Source organism: Mya arenaria, chromosome 17 (assembly GCF_026914265.1).
Source record: "Mya arenaria isolate MELC-2E11 chromosome 17, ASM2691426v1".
Lineage (NCBI taxonomy): Eukaryota > Metazoa > Mollusca > Bivalvia > Myida > Myidae > Mya > Mya arenaria.
This window is the reverse complement of record NC_069138.1, coordinates 43023402-43049156: the sequence shown is the minus strand read 5'-3', so window position 1 is coordinate 43049156 and position 25755 is coordinate 43023402. Positions and strand designations below refer to the sequence as shown.

General features: G+C 37.0%; 2 protein-coding genes across 5 annotated transcripts in view; one reads left to right on the top strand and one right to left on the bottom strand.

The window, feature by feature from the left end:
• The window catches only part of LOC128222881 (protein PRRC2C-like), a 40314-nt gene extending 24882 nt beyond the window's left edge, over positions 1–15432 (top strand). For 2 of the 4 annotated variants that reach the window (XM_052932049.1, XM_052932046.1), the window contains exons 29-40: positions 16–231; positions 616–774; positions 1389–1657; positions 2218–2788; positions 6074–6247; positions 7361–7501; positions 7769–7898; positions 9270–9483; positions 9939–10068; positions 10613–10894; positions 11278–11557; positions 11802–15432. In XM_052932049.1, coding sequence (XP_052788009.1) covers positions 16–231; positions 616–774; positions 1389–1657; positions 2218–2788; positions 6074–6247; positions 7361–7501; positions 7769–7898; positions 9270–9483; positions 9939–10068; positions 10613–10894; positions 11278–11557; positions 11802–12166 — 2931 coding nt within the window. In that variant the 3' untranslated portion in view covers positions 12167–15432. The remainder of the gene's footprint in view (positions 1–15; positions 232–615; positions 775–1388; positions 1658–2217; positions 2789–6073; positions 6248–7360; positions 7502–7768; positions 7899–9269; positions 9484–9938; positions 10069–10612; positions 10895–11277; positions 11558–11801) is intronic. The other 2 variants (XM_052932047.1, XM_052932048.1) reach the window with 2 other exon arrangements.
• Positions 15433–17791: 2359 nt separating this feature from the next.
• LOC128222742 (uncharacterized) lies at positions 17792–25678 on the bottom strand. Its single transcript, XM_052931846.1, has 11 exons — positions 25584–25678; positions 25378–25435; positions 24614–24835; positions 24158–24239; positions 23143–23314; positions 22644–22790; positions 22014–22258; positions 21157–21414; positions 20642–20816; positions 20117–20262; positions 17792–19534 (listed from the first exon to the last, which is right to left on the bottom strand). The coding sequence occupies exons 2-11, from the start codon at positions 25427–25429 to the stop codon at positions 19225–19227; spliced, it is 1809 nt and encodes a 602-aa protein (XP_052787806.1). The 5' UTR covers positions 25430–25435; positions 25584–25678; the 3' UTR covers positions 17792–19224.
• Positions 25679–25755: the final 77 nt, after the last annotated feature.

Here is a 25755-nt window from a genome sequence, read left to right as displayed (position 1 = left end):
GTTATTTTACTCCAGGTTGGTCAGGATGCTAAGTTTGACAAGGGTGACCAGCATGACAGTGGTATCGATGTAAGTGACCATCCAAACAGTGGAGGGTCCTCTACCCGGAGTTCCCCGAGCACGGAAAATAAGATTGCAGCTCCCAAGCTGGAGAAGATCAGCGAGAAGTCTAGCAGTGGGGATAGTAAACAGTCCATCGAGGCCTCGCCTAAACCACGGAGACAACAGAAGGTGAGAACGGGGCAAAATTTTAAGGGTTTGAAAGTAAAATAGTGAGGACAGTTTTTATGCAAAGGGTATAAAATAACAGAAAGAAGTGTCTTGGGTTGACATGAGCTGTATGAATTTCTTTAAAAGTGAATAGTCAAGATAATGTACTACTGCTTTACTATTACTTCAGTTTAAATCAACATCTGTTTTAAGATGAACAAAAATACAATTGTTAATTGGTCCATATATTGAGATTTAAATCTTAAATTTGATGTACAAAAATACAATTGTTAATTGGTCCATCTATAGAGATTTAAATCTTAAATTTGATAAATCTTTTTTTTTGTATCATCACTTGTTTCAAATTTTATCAGACTTAACATGTCACTGTCACTACCCTCCCAGCAGGCAATCCGCAGTGAGAAGGTGAGCGTGAAGGAGCCCCTGACCAAGCTGGACAAGACCGTGAAGAAGCCCGAGGGTAAACTTCGCCCAAGCTCCTCAATGGAGAAGCCCCAGCCAATACAGCTACCTCCCAGCTTCAAGGATCCCATCTTTGGCAAGGTACCAGATAACATTAAAGCTATTTGCTTTGTCACTGATTCAGAAACAGTGATTCTTTTTTAAATTGGCTTCAATGTGTTTCTTGAACTTAAACTTTCTACTATCATTATTACAGAACCAAAAAGATCATAGGCATTATACAGTTTCTCATTTTCAAATCTGCTCGGGTGCATCCCTTGGGCATCATTTCACTATGTTGGGTCTTGGGCAAAAATGTGGGATTCCCAAGCATCACTTTGTGGACATATTACTTCAAAAACTGTGTATCCCCTGTAAGCACATATTCAGGATTAATATCATGAGAAAAAATGATGAGTGTAGAACTCCATATGAAAAGTGAGTTGGATCACTTGGCTTAGTTTTGTGAACACAAATTTATAATAAAGCTCTCAGCTAATGTGCATATATGTATGAAAAACAATCTGTCCTAGGCTAGTAAGCACTGAAAGAATAAAACGGTGGATGCAGAGCAAAATAAATCTCTTCAGTTACCGTAATCTATTTTAATACATCAAAAGAAGCAGTGCATTTGAATAAACCGTCCTTTCTGACTAAATCATTTTGTAGAGGAATATTGATATCTAAAATTCCACCTCTCTCATGGAATTTAACAGGATGACGACTCTGATGCGATCAAGCTGGACTTCACGTTTGATGCTGAGCTGGCCAAGTTTGCTGAAGAGAAGCCAGTGATGGAGCATATCGAGATGCACGACACTGCCTCCCCGGTTGCTATGACCCTTGGGGTTGTGAACACCAGCACTGCCAACATGGCCTCTGCCCAGCCCCTGTCACCCAGTGCACAGGAGCTTGACATGAAGATACAGTCAGTGAAGATGGTCTGGGACAACGCTCCAGATGTGAATAATGTGTTTGAAAACAAGTAAGTAGTAATAAAGTTGAAAATAATCCTTATTTCCATTGAAATCGAAATAAGGATTTTTAACAGCAATCCCTTTGGGCTTGAAATCATGAATTTCAAACAAGTGTGAACAGAAATGAACATGCCAAAAAATATAAAAACATTTGAGAAGCTGAAAGACTAAACAGTTTTATAGAAAAAGTTGTATCAAGAAATTAAACAACTCGATTTTTTTCCCAGCTATTTTGGGAAAAGTTTATTACTCAATTGGGGGAAATCACCGCATTTTATAATAGTTAATTTATTCTCAGCCAAGTCGACAAGCCCATAGGGCTTGCTTTAATTGGATAATGAACAAGCTCACGACAGACATTTTGCCAGTCTCGGGCTTGCAGGCTTGTGCTTATTTCGACCACTGGGATATTGATTATATGGGGTTGTCTGTTATGTATTGATTTCATAGTATTTTAATATTGATATCATTGAAATAACATTTTTGTTTCTTAATTCTATTCTGTTTCCAAGTACAATTTTATTAAACAGAAGGCTGAAGTATTCAAATTAGCTGTTTCTGTTTGCAGCATGTCAACGAAGGTGATTGGCTCATCAGCTGGTGTAAGTGTATCTGAGTCCTTCAGTACGTTTAACTCTGGAGAGATGGACATGAACGTAGATAGCCGCTCCATTGACCTCAATGACAACATGGGAGTATCCGATATGGACAAGAGCAGTAACTCCAACATCTCGCCTAGAGGTCAGGACATGTTTGACTCGGATATTTCAAAGAGGACATCATTCTCTGTGGATGTGTCCCCATTCAAGCCATCACTGGAATCCACATTTGCTCAGGCAGATATGGGAAAGGTGTTCAACACAGAAAGCCAACAGTACTCTATCCCCAGAACTATTGATGGTTTCTCAACAGGGTCAGAAGTTGGTTCCAGCTACAGGGAGGGGTTTTCATGTTCAGAGCCATACTCTCAAGTATTCACAGGTCCCAGTTCCACGGGAATATCGTACAGCCAGTCGTTCTCGTCCAACTCCGAGACGTACGTCCAGCCAGACATGGGAAGCTCCAGCTTTGCTCAGACCAACCTCAGTAATATGATCCACCTCAAGTCTCACAATCAGGAGAAGAGCAACATCTGCACGGTAAGGCTGAAGAGGGCTGAACATTTCTATCAAACCCTTAATTCTAGATTTAATAGTTATGCCCCCACTTTTTGATAGAACTTGGACATTAAGCAGCATGTGAAGTTGTGCACCTTTGGTTTTTGTGTCGCCTGAAAAGATGACATATAAAGATGCGTCCGCATCCCATTTTCGCTTGTCCGGGGTATATCTCCTAAACTGTTAGTGGTATAAATTTGAAATTTCATATGTAGATAGATCTAATTGAGGGCAAGTGCAGTGCACAAGAACTGTTGGTCTTGCTTCCATATATTTAGAGTTATTGCCCTTTGTTATTTTTCATGCTTAAAGTTTTGTCCGGGGCATATCTTGAAGAAAATAAGAGGTATCAACTTTAAACTTCATAGCTAGATAGATCTAATTGAGGGCAAGTGCAGTGCACAAGAACCGTAACTCTTGCTGCCATATTTGTAGAGTTATTGCCCTTTGTTAATTTTCTTGCTTAAAGTCGTCTGTCCGTCAACAATTGCTTAAAGAACATCTCCTCTGAAACTACCTGGCCAAATTCAATGAAACTGAATGGACAGGAAGCTTCCTTGGGTGTCCCTCTACAAAAATACAACAAGGGGTTACGATTGATTAACAACAACAACAACAAAATGGCCGACTTCCTGTTTTGCTCTAACAGCTATAATGTCGACAGTAAATAATTCGTCAGGCGACACATCCGACTCGCAGAGTTCTAGTGTTATAGAAGAATGTTAATAGTTGTGTCCATCTAGGTCAGGTCTTTTCTTCATTTTATAGAACTGGATTTATACAGCATTTACTGGACATGATGATTTAAGTTTTTGATCATTTTTTCATTGTTTGCAATGATGCTAGTCATATCTGTCAATCCTATGAAAGCAAAATGATTCTAACATATTTTGGCACTGAGCAAACACAAATCAATTATAGAAAGTATATAGTCTGTTGTTGGTGATCCCCATTGTCGGAGAAATAGGGCCAACCTTAAAAAATTTCTTGTTTGGAGTAACCCTACCCAGATTTTTTAAGGTGGGTAGGTAGGTAGGTTTTTTTTTTTTTTTTATGCCCCCTTTTGAAAAAAGTGGGGTATATTGTTTTGCACATGTCGGTCGGTCGGTCGGTCGGTCTGTCTGTCTGTCGGTCGGTCGGTCGGTCGGAATACCAAATGGTTTCCGATCAATAACTTGAGAACGCTTTGACCGAGGGACCTCATACTTGGTATGTGTATTGGTCATCACCAGCAGATGAACCCTATTGATTTTGAGGTCAGTGGGTCAAAGGTCAAGGTCAGTGTGACCTTTACATGAAAAACGGTTTCCGATCAATAACTTGAGAACGCTTTGACCCAGGAACCTCATACTTGGTAGGTGTATTGGTCATGACCAGCAGATGAACCCTATTGATTTTGAGGTCAGTGGGTCAAAGGTCAAGGTCAGTGTGACCTTAACATGAAAAACGGTTTCCGATCAATAACTTGAGAACGCTTTGACCCAGGGACCTCATACTAGGTAGGCTTATTGGTCATGACCAGCAGATGAACCCTATTGATTTTGAGGTCAGTGGGTCAAAGGTCAAGGTCAGTGTGACCTTTACATGAAAAACGGTTTCCGATCAATAACTTGAGAACGCTTTGACCCAGGAACCTCATACTTGGTAGGTGTATTGGTCATGACCAGCAGATGAACCCTATTGATTTTGAGGTCAAAGGTCAAGGTCAGTGTGACCTTAACATGAAAAACGGTTTCCGATCAATAACTTGAGAACGCTTTGACCCAGGGACCTCATACTAGGTAGGCTTATTGGTCATGACCAGCAGATGAACCCTATTGATTTTGAGGTCAAAGGTCAAGGTCAGTGTGACTGTAAGCTGAAAAAAGGTTTTCTGATTGTCCATATTTTATTTTCTTATATAGTAGACAGTAGAAATTTATATGTCACTAAATGCATGAGTTGAAGTATCAGTTTTCAGTGAACATCTAGTTTAATTATGCCCCCCTTCGAAGCAGAGGGGTTATATAATTGCTTTGCACATGTCGGTCGGTCTGTTGGAAGACCAAAGCTTGTCCGAGTGATAACTCAACAATTCCCGGACCTATGGTCATCAAACTTGACATGAAGATTAGGTATGACCAGTAGATGACCTGCCTCATATGCATCCAATGACAAATCAGCTGTCATTTCAGTCCATGCATATTTCATTCAATTGTCCAAATATTTCTGGCAACTTGGCGCTCAGGGGGCATAATGTTTGACAAACATCTCTTGTTTTTTTTTCTCCAACGACAACTGGATCTTGTGTACAGTACATTCACTACATAACACTAGTTATTCAAGGCATTGTAATAAACTTTTGAACAACAAACATCTTAACTTCTGATCCTTTATTTTTTTAATTTCAAAGAATTTCAATCTACTTAAGACTGACACAGAGATGAACTCAACAAAACAAACTTATGACACTCAAGATAAGCAAACGAAAATGTGAAACAAATTGGTTTACATACAATCATACAATGGCTTTGTGTACTTGTAGTTCACTTGATTTTACATTGTAAAATGTTTCATTATGTTTTACCAAATAAAATCAATTCTATCGGAATTTTGTGTTAGCTATTTCACAATCATTAAGGTATATTTGCAATAAATAATATTTGCAATGAATAATATTTAAAAACTAGTATGTTAAACTTATGTCTGTTGATGAAATGAGCCTGCCCCAAGGGGTTGTATGCTTAATTATACAGTATATATGGCTTAAGTAATTTATTGTCACACAAAACGTAATTTCGTTCGGTTCACGTTCGACAAACTTGCAGTCAGCCATGTTTTCGAACCGCTCATTGCGATCAGCGATAAAAACCGAAGCTCTACGAGTGTGTCTACAAATCGAAAAGAACCGAAACAGAAGAAAAGAGCAGAAACAGAAAATAGTAGCGGAAAGGCGTTGAAAAAAAAATTCGCGGATCAAAATGCCAAAAAAAAAATGGAGTCGGCAACGATTTTTATGGGTCGGTCGCGTTACTCCAAACAAGAATTTTTTTTTTTTAGGCCTAGTGAGAAATTTCCAAATTTGGCTTTTTTTATGGAAACAATTATTTTTTCATGTTTTCTTTAAATGATGTAAGCGGCGCACTAAGCTAAAGCAGGCTGCATGATGATTCAGTTTCTGCAGAAATCAAGCAAGCTGCCTTTAGTGACACCTATACGATAATGAACTTGTTGAAGGGGGATGAGTTTTAAATACACAATCATTGAATAAAGGTCTCTACATTCCAGGTGAAGCCCCAGCAGTTGCAATATGCCAACTCGGGCAGCCTGTCAAACATGAGCCAGTCTATTTCCTCAGCCATGAGTTCAGACCCGAGCCCTCCGATCATGATACAGAGCCAGCAGCACCCGTTCCAGCCCTTCCAGCTGGGCACACAGCTCATAACTCCACAGGAACCAAGAGTAAGTACAAGGAAAAACTGCTTGCTCATTGACACCGACGTAAAATGGAAAAGAAAGTAACTCCGTTTTATGTATATATAAGATATATTAAACCAAAAACAAATGATAAGTTAAACATTCATAGAAATAAGACTTGAAAGTCCTTACATTATACCTTCACTTTAGATCATGTAGCCATCCTTTCTTTGAGTAAGCCTCGTTAACAGTGTGCTGCGGCAGGGCTTATTCAGACTGTTAGTATTTATTATTTTAAGTCTGAGAACTATGATGATTTTAACCTCGCCATCTTTCGGCTGAGTGCAGTTGTGCAAATGTTTACAAATATTTTTAATTTAAGCCTGGTTATCCTGAAATAAGGTATTTCATAGGACTATAATTAGTTAAACGCAAGGAAAACTATGATGATTTTAATCTCACCATCTTTCGGCTGAGTGCAGTGATGCCACTTTACTTTTCTGAAGTTTTCCCCATCATATTTACAAAGTTCATCTTTTATGAAAAAAGTTTGTTTATTTCATCTAAGATGAGTTAAGTGCAAGAAAAACATTATCCACTGCTGAGAGTAGTAATACAACTTATATGTACTGCTGTCATTTGCATAAGACTTTGATAACTTGTACAAAGGTTATCTTGGCTAGTTTGCACATAATAATGATGTCTCTGGTCAATCAATTAAGTCATTATTGAAAAAGTATTTACCAATTTTTGGCTAACTTTTACCAATCCAAAGAATTGACCAATTGTATACAATTGGCTGGGTTGAAGGTTAGCTAACATTGTGCATATTTAATACCTAAAAAAAAGCTAGGAAAAAGCATCTTTGTTGAATACAGCACATGGAAAACTATGATGATGATTTTCTCACCATCTTTCGGCTGAGAACAATGATGCCACACTATCTTTTCTGAAGTTTTCCTAACATCATATCATAATCTGGTAGCCCTCTATGTAAAACTGAGTACAAAGGTTTAATCTCTCATTTCCCACTTAAATGTTATCGATGTTTTGACCACTGCTTAAAATGAAGTTCATTCTTAATCGACAAATATTTGTTATTCAAGGTAACTGGTTACACAGATTGTTGATCTTATTCCAACTTTTATGTCTCTCCAGATGAACCAAACCAGCTTCAGCTTCAACCTGTCCCAGCTTCAACAGTCAGCCCTGGGCGGCTCCTTCACCCAGCAGAACTTGTTCCTTCCGACCACACCCACCCAGCCTGACCCATACCAAACATCACAGGTTGGTATAAAAGTGAGCATTCATGTTAGGTTGTGTTAAATTCATCCACATACTTCTATGTTTGGGTTCACTTGTTTTGATAATTCTTTGGGTAATAGAGGTACATAGGATTATAGATCTTTTTTATCACAGATTTGTAGTCATAAGAATGATCAGAACAATTTTTAGAGTAATTGAGGAAGATTTTTGGCAAACATCAAGAAGTGAACAAAATAATATTGAAAATGCTTGGAAAACGTAATTTGACCGATTACAATCTATTATATGTATTGTTTGCAGGTTGCAAGCTTCCACACTCCGGCCCAGCCATATGGTCAGTCCCACTCCCAGCAGAACACAATCATGGTCTCCGCGGCAACCACTTCACAAATGTCCTCCGCCATCAAGGCACCTGGTCAACCTGCATTTGGTGAGTACAGACTATGTGGGTGCAGTGGGACAATAAATAATACCTGTATATTAATGTGTAATTTTGACTTTTCAAACAGAAAATGATGAAGTTAAACAATAATTATGCCCCCTTTTGAAAAAAGTGGGGTATATTGTTTTGCACATGTCGGTCGGTCGGTCGGTCGGTCGGTCTGTCTGTCTGTCGGTCGGTCGGTCGGAATACCAAATGGTTTCCGATCAATAACTTGAGAACGCTTTGACCGAGGGACCTCATACTTGGTATGTGTATTGGTCATCACCAGCAGATGAACCCTATTGATTTTGAGGTCAGTGGGTCAAAGGTCAAGGTCAGTGTGACCTTTACATGAAAAACGGTTTCCGATCAATAACTTGAGAACGCTTTGACCCAGGAACCTCATACTTGGTAGGTGTATTGGTCATGACCAGCAGATGAACCCTATTGATTTTGAGGTCAGTGGGTCAAAGGTCAAGGTCAGTGTGACCTTAACATGAAAAACGGTTTCCGATCAATAACTTGAGAACGCTTTGACCCAGGGACCTCATACTAGGTAGGCTTATTGGTCATGACCAGCAGATGAACCCTATTGATTTTGAGGTCAGTGGGTCAAAGGTCAAGGTCAGTGTGACCTTTACATGAAAAACGGTTTCCGATCAATAACTTGAGAACGCTTTGACCCAGGAACCTCATACTTGGTAGGTGTATTGGTCATGACCAGCAGATGAACCCTATTGATTTTGAGGTCAAAGGTCAAGGTCAGTGTGACCTTAACATGAAAAACGGTTTCCGATCAATAACTTGAGAACGCTTTGACCCAGGGACCTCATACTAGGTAGGCTTATTGGTCATGACCAGCAGATGAACCCTATTGATTTTGAGGTCAGTGGGTCAAAGGTCAAGGTCAGTGTGACTGTAAGCTGAAAAAAGGTTTTCTGATTGTCCATATTTTATTTTCTTATATAGTAGACAGTAGAAATTTATATGTCACTAAATGCATGAGTTGAAGTATCAGTTTTCAGTGAACATCTAGTTTAATTATGCCCCCCTTCGAAGCAGAGGGGTTATATAATTGCTTTGCACATGTCGGTCGGTCTGTTGGAAGACCAAAGCTTGTCCGAGTGATAACTCAACAATTCCCGGACCTATGGTCATCAAACTTGACATAAAAATTAGGTATGACCAGTAGATGACCTGCCTCATATGCATCCAATGACAAATCAGCTGTCATTTCAGTCCATGCATATTTCATTCAATTGTCCAAATATTTCTGGCAACTTGGCGCTCAAGGGGCATAATGTTTGACAAACATCTCTTGTTTGCATTAATTCACCATTGCTGTTTAATCAACTGTTATGATATTTATCATTACAGGCAACCTTACTAACAAGAACCTGGCCCCAGGCAATATAGCATATGGGCAGTCTGGCTTAAACAGCTCAGGCTTACAGCCTTCCCATCTCTCCTTCATCCCATTTGACCCGAACAGTCAGCTGTTTGGAAGCACAGGGGTCAACCAGATACTTGGCTCATCTCAGACACAGAATGTCAACAACAGTCAGATACTGGGATCATTGTTACCTCAGAGGTGAATTTAAATTGGATGTTGACTACTTCACTGGCCTGACTCTATAACAAACATCAATTTGCGTTAAATTTTAGTGTAAAATCAGAATGTTTTGATTAGACTGAACAATTAATTGGCCAATAGACTGAATAAAATCACTGAGGCATGTCTAAGGATAAGTCTTATATATTGAATACTGGCCAATATTTCTTTCATTGAAGATCATCAAACTAAATTTGACACACATCGTTATGTACTCTTTGAAATAAACAGTAAATCAAAAACAAGGAAGTTGGAAGAGGTAAAATATTGTAATAAGTGGTATATTGAATTGAAATCTGTTTATCAGTAAATACATGTTTTAAGACAGGTAAAATACCATTTAAGAAACCCACTAAGCAGTCATGTTCATAAAATGATGTCCATCTTGCACTCACCAGCCATTATTAAGACCATACCTCTTCATTACCCCACAGGCAAGGAGGGCTGCAGATCCAGACCCCATCCTCATTCTACCAGCAGGGTGGTCAGACATTACAGCAGCCACCCTCCCAACTACAACAGACAGGCTTCTTCCCTCAACAGCAGGCCAGCTCCAACTTACAGGTACATAACTTGGTGTGTAATCACTTGAAAACTGGTCAATAGTAGCACAAATCTTCAACAAGCCCTGCTATATGAAATCAAGAATTTGAACAAGACCAGAAAGAACTTGACCAGTGCATTGGTTGTGGGCTTGCTTAAATTCTTTATTTGATATAGCAGGGCTTGTTAAAGAGTTTGATGCCAAGCACTAGAATTTGGGTTTCTTCACTCAAATGTCTAATTTCAATGACTGATAAAATGCACTTCTATTGTAAAATTGTTTGATATTCAAACTGAATCTTTCCTGTTAAGAAATCTTCTACAGTAACTTGTATGATGATGCAAGAAATCTGGATGAAACCTTGTGATGATTACTCCTGTCACCATCTTTCGACTGAGTTGATTGTGATGTACACTACTAAAGCTGATGTCTTCACCTCATATACTTGTATTTTAGCTGAATTTTATGTTTATCATTTGCTATCATGTAGACATTTTTCACCAATTGGTGTTATGATGTGGTGGAAAGTATGCAGCCTGTTGTATGTATTTGATCTGATTTCAGTTTCCTGGAAGCAATACAACTATCAAGCTAGGTGGGGACATGACCTTCCAGCCGTCAGTGGTACAGAATCTTTCCCAAGGTCAAACTGGTGGAGCCCAGCATCCCACTGCCACACCAACAGGCCCCCCACCATTCAACCAGCTCTCATTCAAGACAAGCCAGAATTTGAGTGCGTTACTCCAGCAGGCCGGCCCAATGGCCCCTAACCAGCAGATGGGACACAGCCACGGAAAGGCTCAACCATACTCCTCACAGACACAAGTCTCTCCCATACCACCCACAGTAAGTAGTTGAAAGCCAGTTCATGCAACACAGTTTTAGCTCCTGAAATCTTTTTATAATTAAAAGCAATAAAACCATAATTATGGCAGTGTATTCTAAATGGATGTATGATGTTAATTGAATGAATTAGAAATCTTAATGAAGACTTGTGATGATACATAAATCACCATCTTTCGACTGAGTTGGAATGATGTTCATAACCAAACCTGATGTCTTCAAAAAGTCTAGTACTGTATTGCTGATTCAAGGAATGCACAGTTTAATATGCCATTGAAAGGATGAAGGTGAAACAATTGTCCGACTGATAAATCGAAATGTGTAAAATTAATTTTATCTTTTTGCCATGCTTAACTTGTTGAAACAAAATATTTTTTCACCCACAGCTGAAGTCTCCACCAGACAGCCTTGCTTCCTCCACCAGCAACACCAACATGGGGGGTGTTCCTCCTGGCCAGAATGTCAACTCAAAACCATTCACTTCCCAGCGCACTATGACCGCCCAGCCCCCACCTCAGGGGCCACAACCCCCGATGAACCCTGGTGGAAACCCAGGCACCCAGAGGTTCCCAACCCTAGGTCCAGGGCTTGGATTTAACATCCCGCCCTCATCGATGCCCCAACAGGGCCAGTTCAACAAACAGTTCAACAACTTCCCAATGCAAGGTATATCATTTCCCAAACTATTTGCAGGTTTATGATGTTTGGATTTTATTTCTAGCTCTGTTTGAGATTTTGCAAATTTAAAAAAAGGGGAAAAGATCTGCAGACTTCAAAAGGTACTTGAGGTTGAGCCATAAGATGTTTCCATTATTACTTTTACAAATACTTAATGTAAATTTGATGTAGTAGAAGAACATGAGTTCTCGTTATCTGAAAAGATTTACCATAATTATTTCTATGTCCACAGGAACAATACGTCCCCAGATGATAATGGGAAACATGGTTCGGCCCGGAATGCCCCAGGTATCGTTCCCAAACCCCATCCAGCGCCCGGGTCTACCGCAGAATACCCGTCAAACACGTCCAGTAAGACCCCAGACTGTCCCCGTACCCAGCCCAAGCCTGGGTCAGAACCAGGGGAACCAGTCTATAACGGATGCGAAGCTGAAGCAGCGACAGGCCCTGCTAGCCCATACACAGAGCTTCCTGAATCCCAACAATAAGCCAAGGAAATCTAAGGTTGAAGTGTCTGCTAAAGATGAGAAGTTGCCAACAGTTAGGACGGAGGACACCACTGTGTCAGAAACAGGCAGCGATAGTGGCAAGAAATAGGAGGAAAATGAAAAAAGTAGAAATATTGTGGTAGTCTTATAATCTTGAGAATATATTAGTGGTGGAAAATAACTAGTAAAATGTGTTTTAGAGTTAGTTAAATGCCCACGGTAATAAGGGACAAAAATGTAATTGTATTTTACATGAAAAGTGAATATTCATACTTCGACAATTTCTAACAAACAGTTAAAAGAAAGAGACGAAAAATATTGAGCCTAAGGCTAAAAACAAGATTAAATTCTTTAATTGAAGTGACAAAATCACTCAGAAAGTTGCATGGACTTTAAAAGAGAAATAAGTAGCAACTGTTTAAGGAAACACAACCTTAGAAAATTGACAATACCTCCAATGGAATTGAACTTTCATGTGGAAGTTGAATGGATTGATGTGCTGTGAAGGGACTTGAACTATTGAGACACAGTGTGCTGTCTTAGGTATTTTATTTATTTCACTGTAAATATCCATTTGAGCAGGGACAACACATTGTGTTTGAATGGTCTCGACCCTTGAAGACTGTAACATGCAAATGTGTAAACTTGTGTTGGTTTTGGAAAGAGCATGTTGTATTTTAAGGATTCTAATTTCTTTCAGCTGCAGCCATCAGTAATATTTGCCCCTGTGTTTTTTATCAATTCATTGCGAATACCATCACTTTTGTACAAAGGGTATATTATACTTCTGTAAATATTAACCAGCTGTTACATTTGTACATTTATACTTTTGCATTTGGCTTTACCCACAAATATATGACAATGTATGTTTGAAAACTTGAACCATTTTCCTTGTCCTGTGTGTTGCACAAATGTAGTCGAAGTGAAGCTTACAAGTAATGAAGCATGGATAACTCTAATCCACAGATTCTTCAATGTGAAATTGTTTATATTCTTTGCTTTTTAAAAAAGATACTAGTTGCTGCCAATATATTCTGTTTGAAAGTGTGTATTATGTTAAATGTTCTGGAAATTGATCAATATTCAGCATAATCCTTATGTTTGTGATCCATTTGTTAATAATCTTTATTTCATATCAGATTGTACATAGATCATAGTTCACACTAACACTGCACATTTGGCATATTTTAATAAATACACATACGTTTTTATGATGCTTACAAACATAAATGTATCTTAATATATATCTTTATTGATGGTTGCAGCTGTCTGAAGAATCAGCAACTTGATTGCAAGGTATTTGTTGATGTTCTCTGGGGTTATTTGTTGATAATGGATCAATTTGAGAATTTACTTCTTTGTTAAAAAGAACAGCATTTAGCTGCAGTTTTATGAGTTGGAAACGCAAAAGTAAAAAGGTTTCATGTCAATACATATAGGCATTACTAATAGAATTCGCATAATTGGCAATTATTGCATGTTTGTTGTTTTCCCATGGGAAGGTAGACATTTTGGTTGTCAGATTGGTGGCGTTTTACTGCAATTTATAACTGATATGACCGCATTAGCAGGAAGGCTGCTGGTCAGGTTCTGATGTTTAGACCTGTTAACTGAAAGGTATGCTACATTGTGATGGTTTGGCAACAGCCACAGAACGTGGTAGTGAGATTGTAATCTCTAGTTGTTGTAGGATTGGAAGATGTCGGACTAGAAATAACTGAATCTTATCTCCATAGAATGGAACCTAGAATGGCTGAAGCATATAAGGTTGAATATGCAACGATGGTTTACAAGGGTGATTTACATGAAAGAAAACCCCATCTCCAGGGAGGAGAGAATAGAACAGAGGTTTTCGAGAAGTTTAGTTGTAAGCTTAAGGAAACCTTTTTTTTCACAAATTGTGTGAAATCCCCACAGGTCTGGGAAGCAGAGAGCTTTGAAAATGAGCCCATGTTTTTACTTACAATTTTATCCAGTTTTACACTAGGTACACTGAAACTGTTTGCCCCAACAGTTTTAATGTGACCTTTTGAGGTGTTGACCTTTGACCTTCATATGCCCCTTGGAGGTCAAGGTCGTGGTTTGTGTTGAGTTATTGTAAATGTAGTTCTTAACTATTACTAAGTGTTTCTATGTCCTTATTTATATCATGTGTACTTTAGGTTGCATTCTAGTTGTTTTTATTCTTTTCACAGGCATTAGACAGGTGTTTGTTGTTGCTGTTGTCATGTATAAGCCAGAGGTCATAACTGGCTGTGGTCATCCTGAGGCTTGACTGTATTTGTTGTAGATCATTATATAGTTTCATTCATGTTGGTACACATTTGTTCACAAATATTGACCTTTGTTTAGGATTGATATTGCTGAAATCTGGTGAAATCACAGTTGTAGACATGTGATGAAAGTGGCATCTTATAAAAGCTCTGTCTGGAAGGATTACTCCAGTAATATTTTTTACATGGGAAGTTTAATGGTTTTCTTGTGTTTCCTCAAAGAACAGTTCTCATTGCTGTACAAATTTACATCATTTTGCTGGGATTTGTAGTAAGGTATACGAATGCATCCCTTCATTTTGTACCTCCGGACATCTGCACATATTTTTCCATCTTCATACAGCCGCATTTCCAATGCTTGATTAATATTCAGCATAACCTGCACCCTCACAAATTACTGGTCCACCAACATTCTATGTACTTGCATTTTATAATTTTTCATCAATGATTTCAAGATGTAGCAATGTTCAGAAAGGACAATGTATTTATGTTTAACCTTTTATCATTCAAAGATATTTACTATTCTTTTCTACCAGATGATGACAAGTGGCGGTGATGTTTTCAGCATCGTTACTAGCTGTTTGACAGTGATATGCTGAGATTTTACCAGCATCTTTATACTGGTCAAAATTGTCAGTTATTTTTAAGAAGCTGTGTATAATCAATCCTGTATTTATTATGAAAAATATACATAGCTGTTTTGTCATGTGATAGTAAAGAATTTATTAAATAGCTGTATATTGTATAGCTAGCTTGAATGTTTGAATAAAAAAATTGGCATATTTATTATTGTTTACTTTACCTTGAGCTTACATTACATTTGTTCTAAATTTGGAGAGAAAATGATACTGATTTGCATGACTTCGTTTAAGTACAGCAATATATTTAAGTGATAAATGTTTACTTCAAAACCTCTTTCCGAACACGTACAGAAGTGCCAGTTTTTTTACCAGATTTATAACATGAAACCTGAGCAAGTGTATTTCAACAGCAATTTCTGTATGCCATTGTATGTTTGTGTGATCTTCTTGGTATCATGTTAACAGTTTTTTTCTTCCAAGAAATCTATTCACGCTCTCTGAAATAAAAGGGCTCAATATCATACAGAGTTGTTTTCAACTACCAAACTATAAAGGACAGTGTAGACCGGCTGAGAATTAAATATACGGTACATTATTATTTATATATCGACACAAATAAGTATGAGCTGTGCAGACCATATAATTTTGTATAGTTTTAAATGGTGGACAGTCGCATACATTTGCTTTACAATTGTTGACGACCGAATGGATTATTTGAACGATGACCTTGGGCCACCGGTCATCAAACTGGTTGCTTCTGTACAATAACTTCAAAAATTATGATTGACACTTGGTATATGGTAAAGTCATGTAGAGACGAACCTGGGGTCAATGACACTTGGTACTATAAATAGTTCAGAATGATGTATAATTGCTAAATGTTTTTTTAGTGGCCTTTTACCAAAAGGTTTCCAATGATTCAAATACATATTTACGTATATGTTCAGTACTGCTCTTGTTGTCTGACACCATTTCTGGATACTTATTGGGCAGGTTGCCGCATCTTTATGTATGGGTCAAGCGGTCCTAGTAAGCCCCCTTAGTGGGTCAATGGGAGCGGTTTACTGTTAGGCAAGCCACCTTGAAGCTTCTAGGTTTTATAGAGCCTACATTTAGGTCATCACTGATGAGAAAATCACTGATGGTGAGAAGGAAAGACTTTAGATACTTAATGTATGTTGGTCAAAAGTCCATAATTACATAAAAACAAGAGCAACTATCACAAAATATGCCCATCCTCTTTTTAAGGACACCATGTACGGTGACAAGTGGTTTTATGTTAAGCCATTTTAAGAAAGCTGACACTGTTGATCCAGTTTTTGCTAATTAATGGTTTATACCTCTGGATTGACTGCGGCGACATAGCTGGTTATGGAACCTGACCGAGATATTCTCCCCACACACTTTCTTATGAAATTTGGTGATGGTTGGACAAGGGCCTCTAATGTAAGCTCTAGACCAATTTTAGGTAATTTATATAATTCTAGGATTACTCTTGAGTGACACAAGCTGTATAGCTGGTTAACAAACTTATCCAAGATATTATCCCCATATACATTTTGACAAAGTTTGGTTATGGTTGGACAAAGGCTTCTTAAGTTACTGATCGAAAAAGCCAATTTTAAGTGATTTCTATAATTACTGTAATTAAAAGACAAGAACTATCGAATGACTTGAGCGATACGGCTGGTTATCCAACTTGTCAGAGATATTATGCCCATACACATTCTGACCAAATTTGGTGATAATTAGACAAAGGATTGCAAAATAATTTATCGGTCAAGACCGATATTATATAGTTTATATAATGTAAGGACGATAACTCTTGAATAACTTGAGCGGTTTGGCTGGTTTACGAACTTATCCAAGATAATATACCCGTACACATTTTGACCAAATTTGGTTATGGTTGGACAAAGGCTACTAAAGTTATTGATCGGACAACACCAATTTTAAGTAAATTCTTTAATTAAAGGGCGATTACCCATGAGATGGCTGGTTATCCAACTTATCTGAGATAATTATGATGCCCATGCACATTCTGACCAAATTTGGTGATCATTGGACAAGCATTGTAAAATTATTGATTAGTCAGGAGTCGCATGACCAAGGCAGGTAGGTAGTTTCTATCATTTAAGGGCGATAACTCGTGAATGACTAGTTTAAGATATTCTGCTCATACACACTCTAAATTTTGTTATGGTTGTATAAAGGCTACTAAAGTTGTTCATCAGGTAATACAGATTTTAGGTAATTTCTTTAATTAAAGTACAATAACTCTTGAGTGACTTAAGCAATTTGGCTCATTATGCAACTTGTCCGAGATATGAAGCTCATTTACATTATGACCCAATTTAGTGATGATAGGACAGGACTGGTTTCAGGAAATTTCTATCATTCAAGGGGGATAACTCTTTAGTGACTAAAGCGATATGCATTGTTTGGATAATATGCCCATACACATTCTTTGATGATGATTTCAAGAATTCGAAAGTTATTGATTGGACAAGACTGATTATAGGTAATTTCTATAATTAATGGGTGATTACTCTTGAATGGCCGGAGTGATATGGCTGTTTTTCAAATATGTCTGAGATATTATGGCCATGCACATTCAGGCCAAATTTGTTGATTGTTTTTTAAAGAAAGGGGCATAACTCAACAAATATTAAAGCCAGAGTGATCTACCTTGCTATACATTTGAATCTATCAATGTCTTGCAACATGTGTACCAAGTTTCATTAAATTTCTTTAGTTTTTTTTTATTATGGCCAAGGAAAATAAAATTGCCCGACCCGCAAAATTAAAACACAAAGACTTCTTCGTAAAATAGATGTGCTGAATATATAATACTTATATTGTCAATAACAATAACAGTCAAACTTGTCCATACTTTATTAGTAATTTGCTGCCCAAATCAAGGGGGCAAGTGTTTAACAAGGATAGTACAATAATTAATGTCAATAAAGTGTCCTACAAATTAGTGTTAACAATATTTAACAAAATTGTCAATACTTGTAAACAGTTTTTACATTTTGTAAATAAATGCATTATGCAAAACAAACTCATGTATCACAGAACAATTGTTTTACAATAAAGATTGCACATATTTTACTAATAAACAGAATACAGAAAATGTCCTTGTCTTCATATATAACAGCAAAATTTGGTTTAAAACCACCAAAAAGTATATAGTGGTTATTGGTTGGTAATTGCACACACTCATACTCATATATATATATATTATACGGTTACCTCATATAAATTTGTCCCTTCTTTAAATATATAATCTCGATCGGTCCGTATACCATTGTATTTTGATGAAAATCCAGTTTTATGACGTAAGCGGTCCATATTATATTTTTGGCCGGTCCGGACCTCGCCAAAAATATAATATGGACCGGTGACGTCATACAATTTGTTAGTGCGGCTTGCTATTTTCACAACGGCGAAAACTTGTCACAAGTAAACATTATCAGGTTTGTTAAATAAGACACATTTAAATCGCTTTAAAAATAGTCTTGTAATGAAAAGTGTTTGGTACAATATAAGAAATATAACACACCACTTTGGGCCATATGGCATTATAAGGACCAGTCAATCAGCCCCCGGTCCATATACACTTTTGGTGGCTGACTGGCCGGTCCTTATAATGTCATATGAACCTCAGTGGTGTGTTAGATTTCTTAAATAATGTTCACATATAAAAACATATCACAGACAGTTTCATGTACAGAAATATATACATATGTATATTAAACTTAACCTGTAACATGAAAAAATAAAATACCTTAATTACACCATGGACAAAATCTCACAATATTATCATACTAAAATAAATTGAAAAAATTCAAGTACTAAAATTGGATAAAATGCTTCATATCAATAGGCATAAAAACAGAACAAAAGAAAACATGTCACGATTGAGTATTACACACCAAGTTTTACAATGACATAAAAAGTTAAAAGTTAAAATAATGGGTATCAAAAATGTTTCTGGCTTCCAGACCTACCTTTTTCCATCTAACCCTATATTGTATTTTGATTATCTGCTTGTTAATTTGTTCTTCTTTTAGTAATATATAATCAGTAGTTACTGGCTTTAGAAAGATGCGTTAATGTATTGCTTTAAAAGAGCATTCATAATTAGCGTTTATTCAGACCAAATGGCAAAAGTTTTAAGTGTTACAATGGTATTCAGATAAAACTCACAGACTTTTTCTTTTTATATATATTCCATGTATTTTGGGGGACAGTGAAATAGGAAACATGTTTTGGGGGCCTAAGTTAAACAAATAATCTCTGCTAGAATGTCAGTTCATGTTTCCCTCTATCTCCATTCTTTCAAACGCCTTTGTTAGTCCATCTTGTTTAATAACAGCCTCCATCTCATCAATCTCATTATTGAACCCTGAGGACCCAGTTGCTAGCATTCCAAACAGTTTATCAAGCTTCGTCAGGTCCGGCCTGCTTGTGTCAAACACAAACCTCATGGGTTTGAACCCCCGGGTCTCCAATTTAGGCAACATGTGTCCGCGATTAGTCTGGTTATAGAAGAATGAGACAAAGACAATTTTCACGGGGAAAACCTCGTCATGGTACTTCTGGAACATCTCATCAAAACTGAAATGAGGGAGATGAGAATCTTAATACAATGAATTATGCCATAAAATAATATCAGAAAGTGAACCTGATGATATACCTTTAAATATGGTCTGTTTCTTGGTCTGATATAAATATTTTCTCAAGTCTACAATCATGTGTTTTTTAAAAGAGGTTATCATAACACAACAAGGTACAAAGACAAGCTTGTACCTAGCTTATAGTATTTATAGGTAAAACATGTTTTAGTGCAAAATACAACCAAATGACAAATTGTTGAGGTTTTATTAATTTCTTTGACACTGTTAGTGTTACTAACGATTCACTAGTAAATATCTCTTTCTCTCTAAATGCTCTCAAAGAGACGAATGCAACCAGATGCCAACAATCTTATTTTTTACATTCAAAATGGTGCATTATTCAGCAATATGCATAGCAAGTTTCATGTGACTAACTTGAATAATGTATAAGGTGTAACCATGGTTACCATAACAGTTTTGCATGACATTAATGTGATCCAACCAAAGCTAGCACAATACTTGTTGTTGTTTTTTTTGAACAATCAGACAGGCTAATAAACAGGAGGACAAAGTGGAGACTTACTACATGTCATGGCACTTTCCATTCTCCTCTTCATCTGTGACAATGATGAACGTCTTAACAACCTCTTTCTCATTGTAGAAGGGCCAGAGGCTGGCTGCGGGCGTTGTACCTCCACCCGCCCTTGTGTCTACTGCAAGCTGCAAAACCTAGTGGGAGAACACATGGAGACTTAGTTTATTTTATTTGGATCCACTTTTCTGATAAGTTTATTAACTGTTGTTGTTTTTTTAGATTTGCATTAATCTATTTAAGCTTCATTTTCACAATGACCAGACTTACTACAATTGTAGATTGCATAGCTTTGAAACGTTTTTTATCTTTGTTAATAAAACAAATAAAAAATTAAAGCTCTGCTGAACAATACATAAATTACCTTTTGGGTATACAAAAGCATTCCAAATGATCATGGCATTGCAGATACTAAACCTCTAGAATAGTGTCAAAACATAAGTCATAACTAAAGGAACTTTAAAATTTAAAGTGAAAATCTACAGTAACTACAGTATATAATGCATTATTCTATACCTCTTCAATATTCTTGGGAACATAGGGGGCGTGTCTGTTCTCTGTATTGAAAAATACAAGCTTGGCCTGACAGATGGCACTTAGCAGTCCTGCAATGATCGAGCTAGTCCGGATGGCCACCTCCATTGACCCGGACGCATCTCCAATAACCACAATGGGGGTCTCCAGGGAGAGGCTGCAAAAAGCGTAAAAATGATTATTATAAAAAAAAAATAATAAAAAATCGGGCAAAGATAAAGAGAACCAGTATAAATCACTTATAGTAATTCAAACCTTACATGAATCATGCTGTATTGAGCTTTAAGCCTACAAATAAAGTGGGTGGTATCCAATATGAAATATTAATGGTTACTTAAATCACTTCAAATGCTTTAACATCTCCTTGTTGTGTAATTTTTCTAAACACAGAAAGAACAGGAGGTTTTATCAGTAAAATTAATAAAAAGGGCAATGTCATGATAATAGATAAGAATTAACTTTAAAACACTGTATCAAGAATGGAAAGCAGTATTCACCTGATAGCATCCACTTTCTTCTGGCATGGTGGAATGAGGTACTTGAAGAATGGGGCTATTGTCTCATCAGCTGTCCTCTTCTCGGGTGCGGGATCTGAACCATAGTAACAGCGCTGGTTTGATATGTTCTCCCGAAGCATCTTCAAGTACAATAGTCTCTCCAGCAGTTTCCCATTGGGTAGGTTGATCTCCTCCCCGCCCTCAACACGCTTCAGAATAATCTCATCAACAGCTGCACATTTGAGATCCTCATACCACCTGTAAATCAGGAATAAGGTTTTGTCCTAAATTTACTGCTCTAATAATACACATTTCTATCAGCTTGATTGTGATAAAAGCCAATAACTTGTAGAGTTCAGTACTCGAGACCAGTTTGTGAAGCCTCTGGTTGGGTGATAATCCCTCCTTCAGCATTACAGTAAACTTTTTGAAGAGAGGCAGGCACAAATACTATCTAAAAACTGCAGGTAAACAAGTGCCTCGTCTCACAGCCAAATCATCAATTCTTATTTGGTTTTAAATCGTTGGTAATATTGTGATATCTTGTTATGACAGTAAAATAATTTTCTTTAAAGAGATACAAACTAGAATTTTGCAAAGCAAAATGTGTTGCCTGTGGGAAGAGCCTATTTTTTTCTATTAAAGGTCACCTGGTGAACAATACCTTTACCTACTGACTCAAAACAATAGGGGTCTTCTACTGACCATGACCAATGTGCATATAAAGTTCAATAAGTCGTTGAAATGTGATTCAAATTTGGTAACAAAAGCGTGATGACACTGCCGGACAAAGTATTGGCTTTATGTCTACCATCATCACAGGCAAAACAAAACATGGAACAGTGAACAAAACCTACCACAGAAGGGTATCAAGCTTCTTCTCACACGATGCGATCCTGGCCTTTGAGTCATCTGTAAGCTTAGAGAGATGAGGTTTAACCACCGTGTAGGGAATAGGAAACTCCTTGATTAGCGCATTGATATCCATGTCAGTGTCGGTGGAGTTCTTTGCTACAAGGGCCTGACATCTCTCCACCATGGATCCCTCCGGTGCGGCACCTCCAAAGCAGTATGGCAAGAACCAGTCCATGGATGTAAAGTCCTGGAATGATATTCATGTTGTCATGTTAATAGTGGCACATCTTAAAGCTACATTAAAAAGCATCTTATCTTTGATGTTGTGATTTTTTTGTTGATTTTTGCTGTTGTTATGATATTCAAATTCACACACCAAAAAAGAAAATACACATACTTAAATTAACATTTCACATCATTATTTTTAATAGTGCATTTCCAACTTTATAGAACCATAACACCTTTTGTTTATTTTTGTCAATCAATTATTGATTTAGACAATGTCATTTCATTCATATTTGCAAAAGTATTTTATGTATACACAAAAATAAAGGTAATTACAACTTGAAGCATTCCAATGGTACAAAAAAAGTCGGGATCCAACAAATAGTTTCTAAAAATGCAAACAATACCTCTTTTGGATGGAAATGGACAATGTCAGCTAGTTTCTTCCATGGGTCCTTGGGGAAGTGAATGGCATAGAACTCGAGCTCCTCCGCTGTAAACCTCTTCACCCACCGCCTGATGTGCTTACACACAGCTCCACTTGCTGTGCCATTCTGCAATAGGGGATAAACATTTAATATTAACACTCCTATTGCACTTCCTTATGTTAAAGTATGTCCTTTCAATTGCATACATATTTTGAAGAACGCAACATCTTTGAAATACCTCTGATAGTATATTTTTGATGCTGTTGCTGTTCAAGGACAAACAGTTGAATTTATGCTAGATTCAATCATCTTGAAAACATGTTTTTCATTATTGAAGTATGACTACTGTAAAGAATTATCAAAAATAAAGAAAGGTATTGCAGAAAAAACACTAAAAGGTTAAAAAGTAAGGGTAAGGAAACAAATGGTATTCTGACGAACAGAGCAATGGAGTGAAAAGATGCACAAGGCAACCAACCAGTGGTTTGTTCGTGTTGAGGTTATCAATGTCTGACTTCAGTTTGCCTAGTGTGTGAGGTTTCGCCTTCCCAGCAGATGTCTGCAGGCGTTTCAGCTTCTTTTCCAGAACTCGTACCTGCCTGCCAGAGTCAAGCAGTGTGACCGCCTTTAGAACCTCCAGTAGTCCAAACCTGGGGATTTGACAACTCATTAAATATTGGAAAATGGTGAAGACCTTAAGGAAGGATTTTTTAGCATTAATTTTATGATTCATTAAGAAAAATAAATAATAATTTATCAATACAAAGCAACAATGGTTTGTTTTAGTGTAAGACTGTAATATATTTTACTGAGTGAGAACCAAAAGTCATATTACAAGAGTGGCCCAGCCATAAGTGAAATATTCACTTTTTGTGTTCATGAGGTAAAATATATTGTTATCTTACACATTTTAGAAAAAAACACGCCAACTTGTATGCCCACGTAACAGCATTTTGTAAATGTGTCCCAGCCCTATGTTTGATTTGAATGTGAGAACAGGCAAATCTTTCAAACTAGTGAAAAAATTTTTTTTTGATATTTTCACTGTTTGAAACAGTGAAGTATCATTTTTATTTCACTGATAAATCTCTATATACTACCGGAAAGCATATATTACATGAAGTATTCTTAATCTAATGCCTTAGATTGAAAAAGCTTTTGCAACTAATAAAATAACATTTTAAAAGATTCCTTTTAAAAAAGATAATTCTGAAAAAAAAGAAGACATTTTTATCAATGAGGTTAAATAATTTGTATCAATCTAGCAAATACTAAACTTTCCCACTACAAGCTAGGAGCATAACTAAAAACTTATTTAAGCTAGAGTTATGAGCATTGCTATACCAAACCATATTGTCTCTGGAAACATGCATACCAAGTCTTATTTAAACATCTTGGACGTTTTTGAAGTTTGACAACAACTACATTTCATCTACTTTTTTTGTTTGACAAATAGACAAACTAAAAAGGTAAATAATCCCCGCAATATGTACCTGGTTCTATCCTGCAGGAAAGCCTCTGCCAGACTGTAATCGTGCCTTGCCCAGGCAGCAGCTAGTGCTCGGATTCTAGCATCTAAAATATAATATAATATCATCAGAAGAGAAATGAAATAATTTACTTCTGAATCTTGCAGTGGAAGTATCAGTCTTCAAGTTTGTGTAGTTTATATTTTGTCAAATTCTATACAGAACTATTTGGCTTTGTCCAATTACACATTGCATTTGCAATATTATGATAAGGATTAAAAATTCATCTACTAAACATAATTTTAATTTATCAGAAAAGATAATTTCTTCACTCCAATAGCTCAATTCAATAAAAGCAATATTATCGTTAATAATACTTAAATATTTATGTAAGTCTCTCATGTACTACTTAACACTTGTATTTGTCTAACCTATAACAGTAATCATTGCATGGACCATTAATGCAATAACCAAACTTACTTTGAGCAATGTCCACCCCATTCTTCTGTAGCACGGCCATTGCTGCCGCATATCTGTCTCTGTTTTTACTCTGGGCTTCAAAGTGCTCATCAGTGGACACACTGCCAACAAAGTATGACGTGACGTTCTTATCAACGTCTAACTCCTGTTTTGGACCCTCCTCTGTTTTGTCCTTGGAAGCTGACCTAGCAGCCCTATACCCACCTTGACCTCTGGAGCGTCCTGCAAAATAATTTCAATCAGTCTTAAAAATGTTGATTTTTAAGCTCTGGTCGTAATTTCTATACTTTTATGAAAACTTATTCAATCCAGACTATATATAATCAACTGGAATATTTAAATTTTCTACAAGCCCCAAAACACTATTACTATTTTTTTACTATTTGGCTAGTGCCATGTATAAAAATGATGTATAAAATATGTTGCGATATTTGCTCAGTCAAAAAAATCAAAAAAAATCTGAAAGCATTTCCAGACATGTAGTCTACTGATGATACATACGCCCATGACAAAAAAAGGAACCTGCGACACCTTAATGGGAAGCTAGCACTCTAACCGTCAGGTACTTTCTACAGGGCGGACGCAAGGCGAATTATGTTTTATAAGAACCTAACCCTAAAAGTGTGCTTATCCGTCCGCTAACCAGTGAGACTATCATCAAACAATTTGCCTGTGTAGAATATATATACTGTACGGGTTTAAACACTGGGCTAATCAGACAGAGATACATGCAAATGTAAAATGATTGATTAATTTAAACAAACCTCTGCCACCTCCCCGTCCGCCACGACCACGTCCTCTACCTCGTCCTCTCATGATGCTGGAAACAATGTAAACAATTAAATTATTGATGAAATACTTCTAACAACGATGTAGCTGTCAAGCGATTTCAACGGCGATATATGTGGCCTAGAAGAATATTCTAGGTGTCAATTTATTTTTTCAATATAATTTAGCTCTTGACTTAACTCCTTTTAATGCATGTTTATGCTGACAAGCCACGACTGTTGCTTATATACACAGTTTGTAAACCCGTGTATTGCACCACAAAATGTCAACAGAGGCCTTTGAACCGCCAGGCGGATATACATTCGCCAGCAAATTGAAAAAAGTAAACCGTATGTTCAAAATAACTAAGTAAA

Excerpts from the sequence above, each read along its gene's own strand:
- LOC128222742 (XM_052931846.1), bottom strand. The coding sequence starts at position 25,429 with ATGAGAGGACGAGGTAGAGGACGTGGTCGTGGCGGACGGGGAGGTGGC. Across the intron at positions 24,836-25,377 it reads CGGACGGGGAGGTGGCAGAG|GACGCTCCAGAGGTCAAGGT; the intron begins GTTTGTTTAAAT and ends ATTATTTTGCAG. Across the intron at positions 19,535-20,116 it reads GGAAAGTGCCATGACATGTA|TTTTGATGAGATGTTCCAGA; the intron begins GTAAGTCTCCAC and ends CCCTCATTTCAG.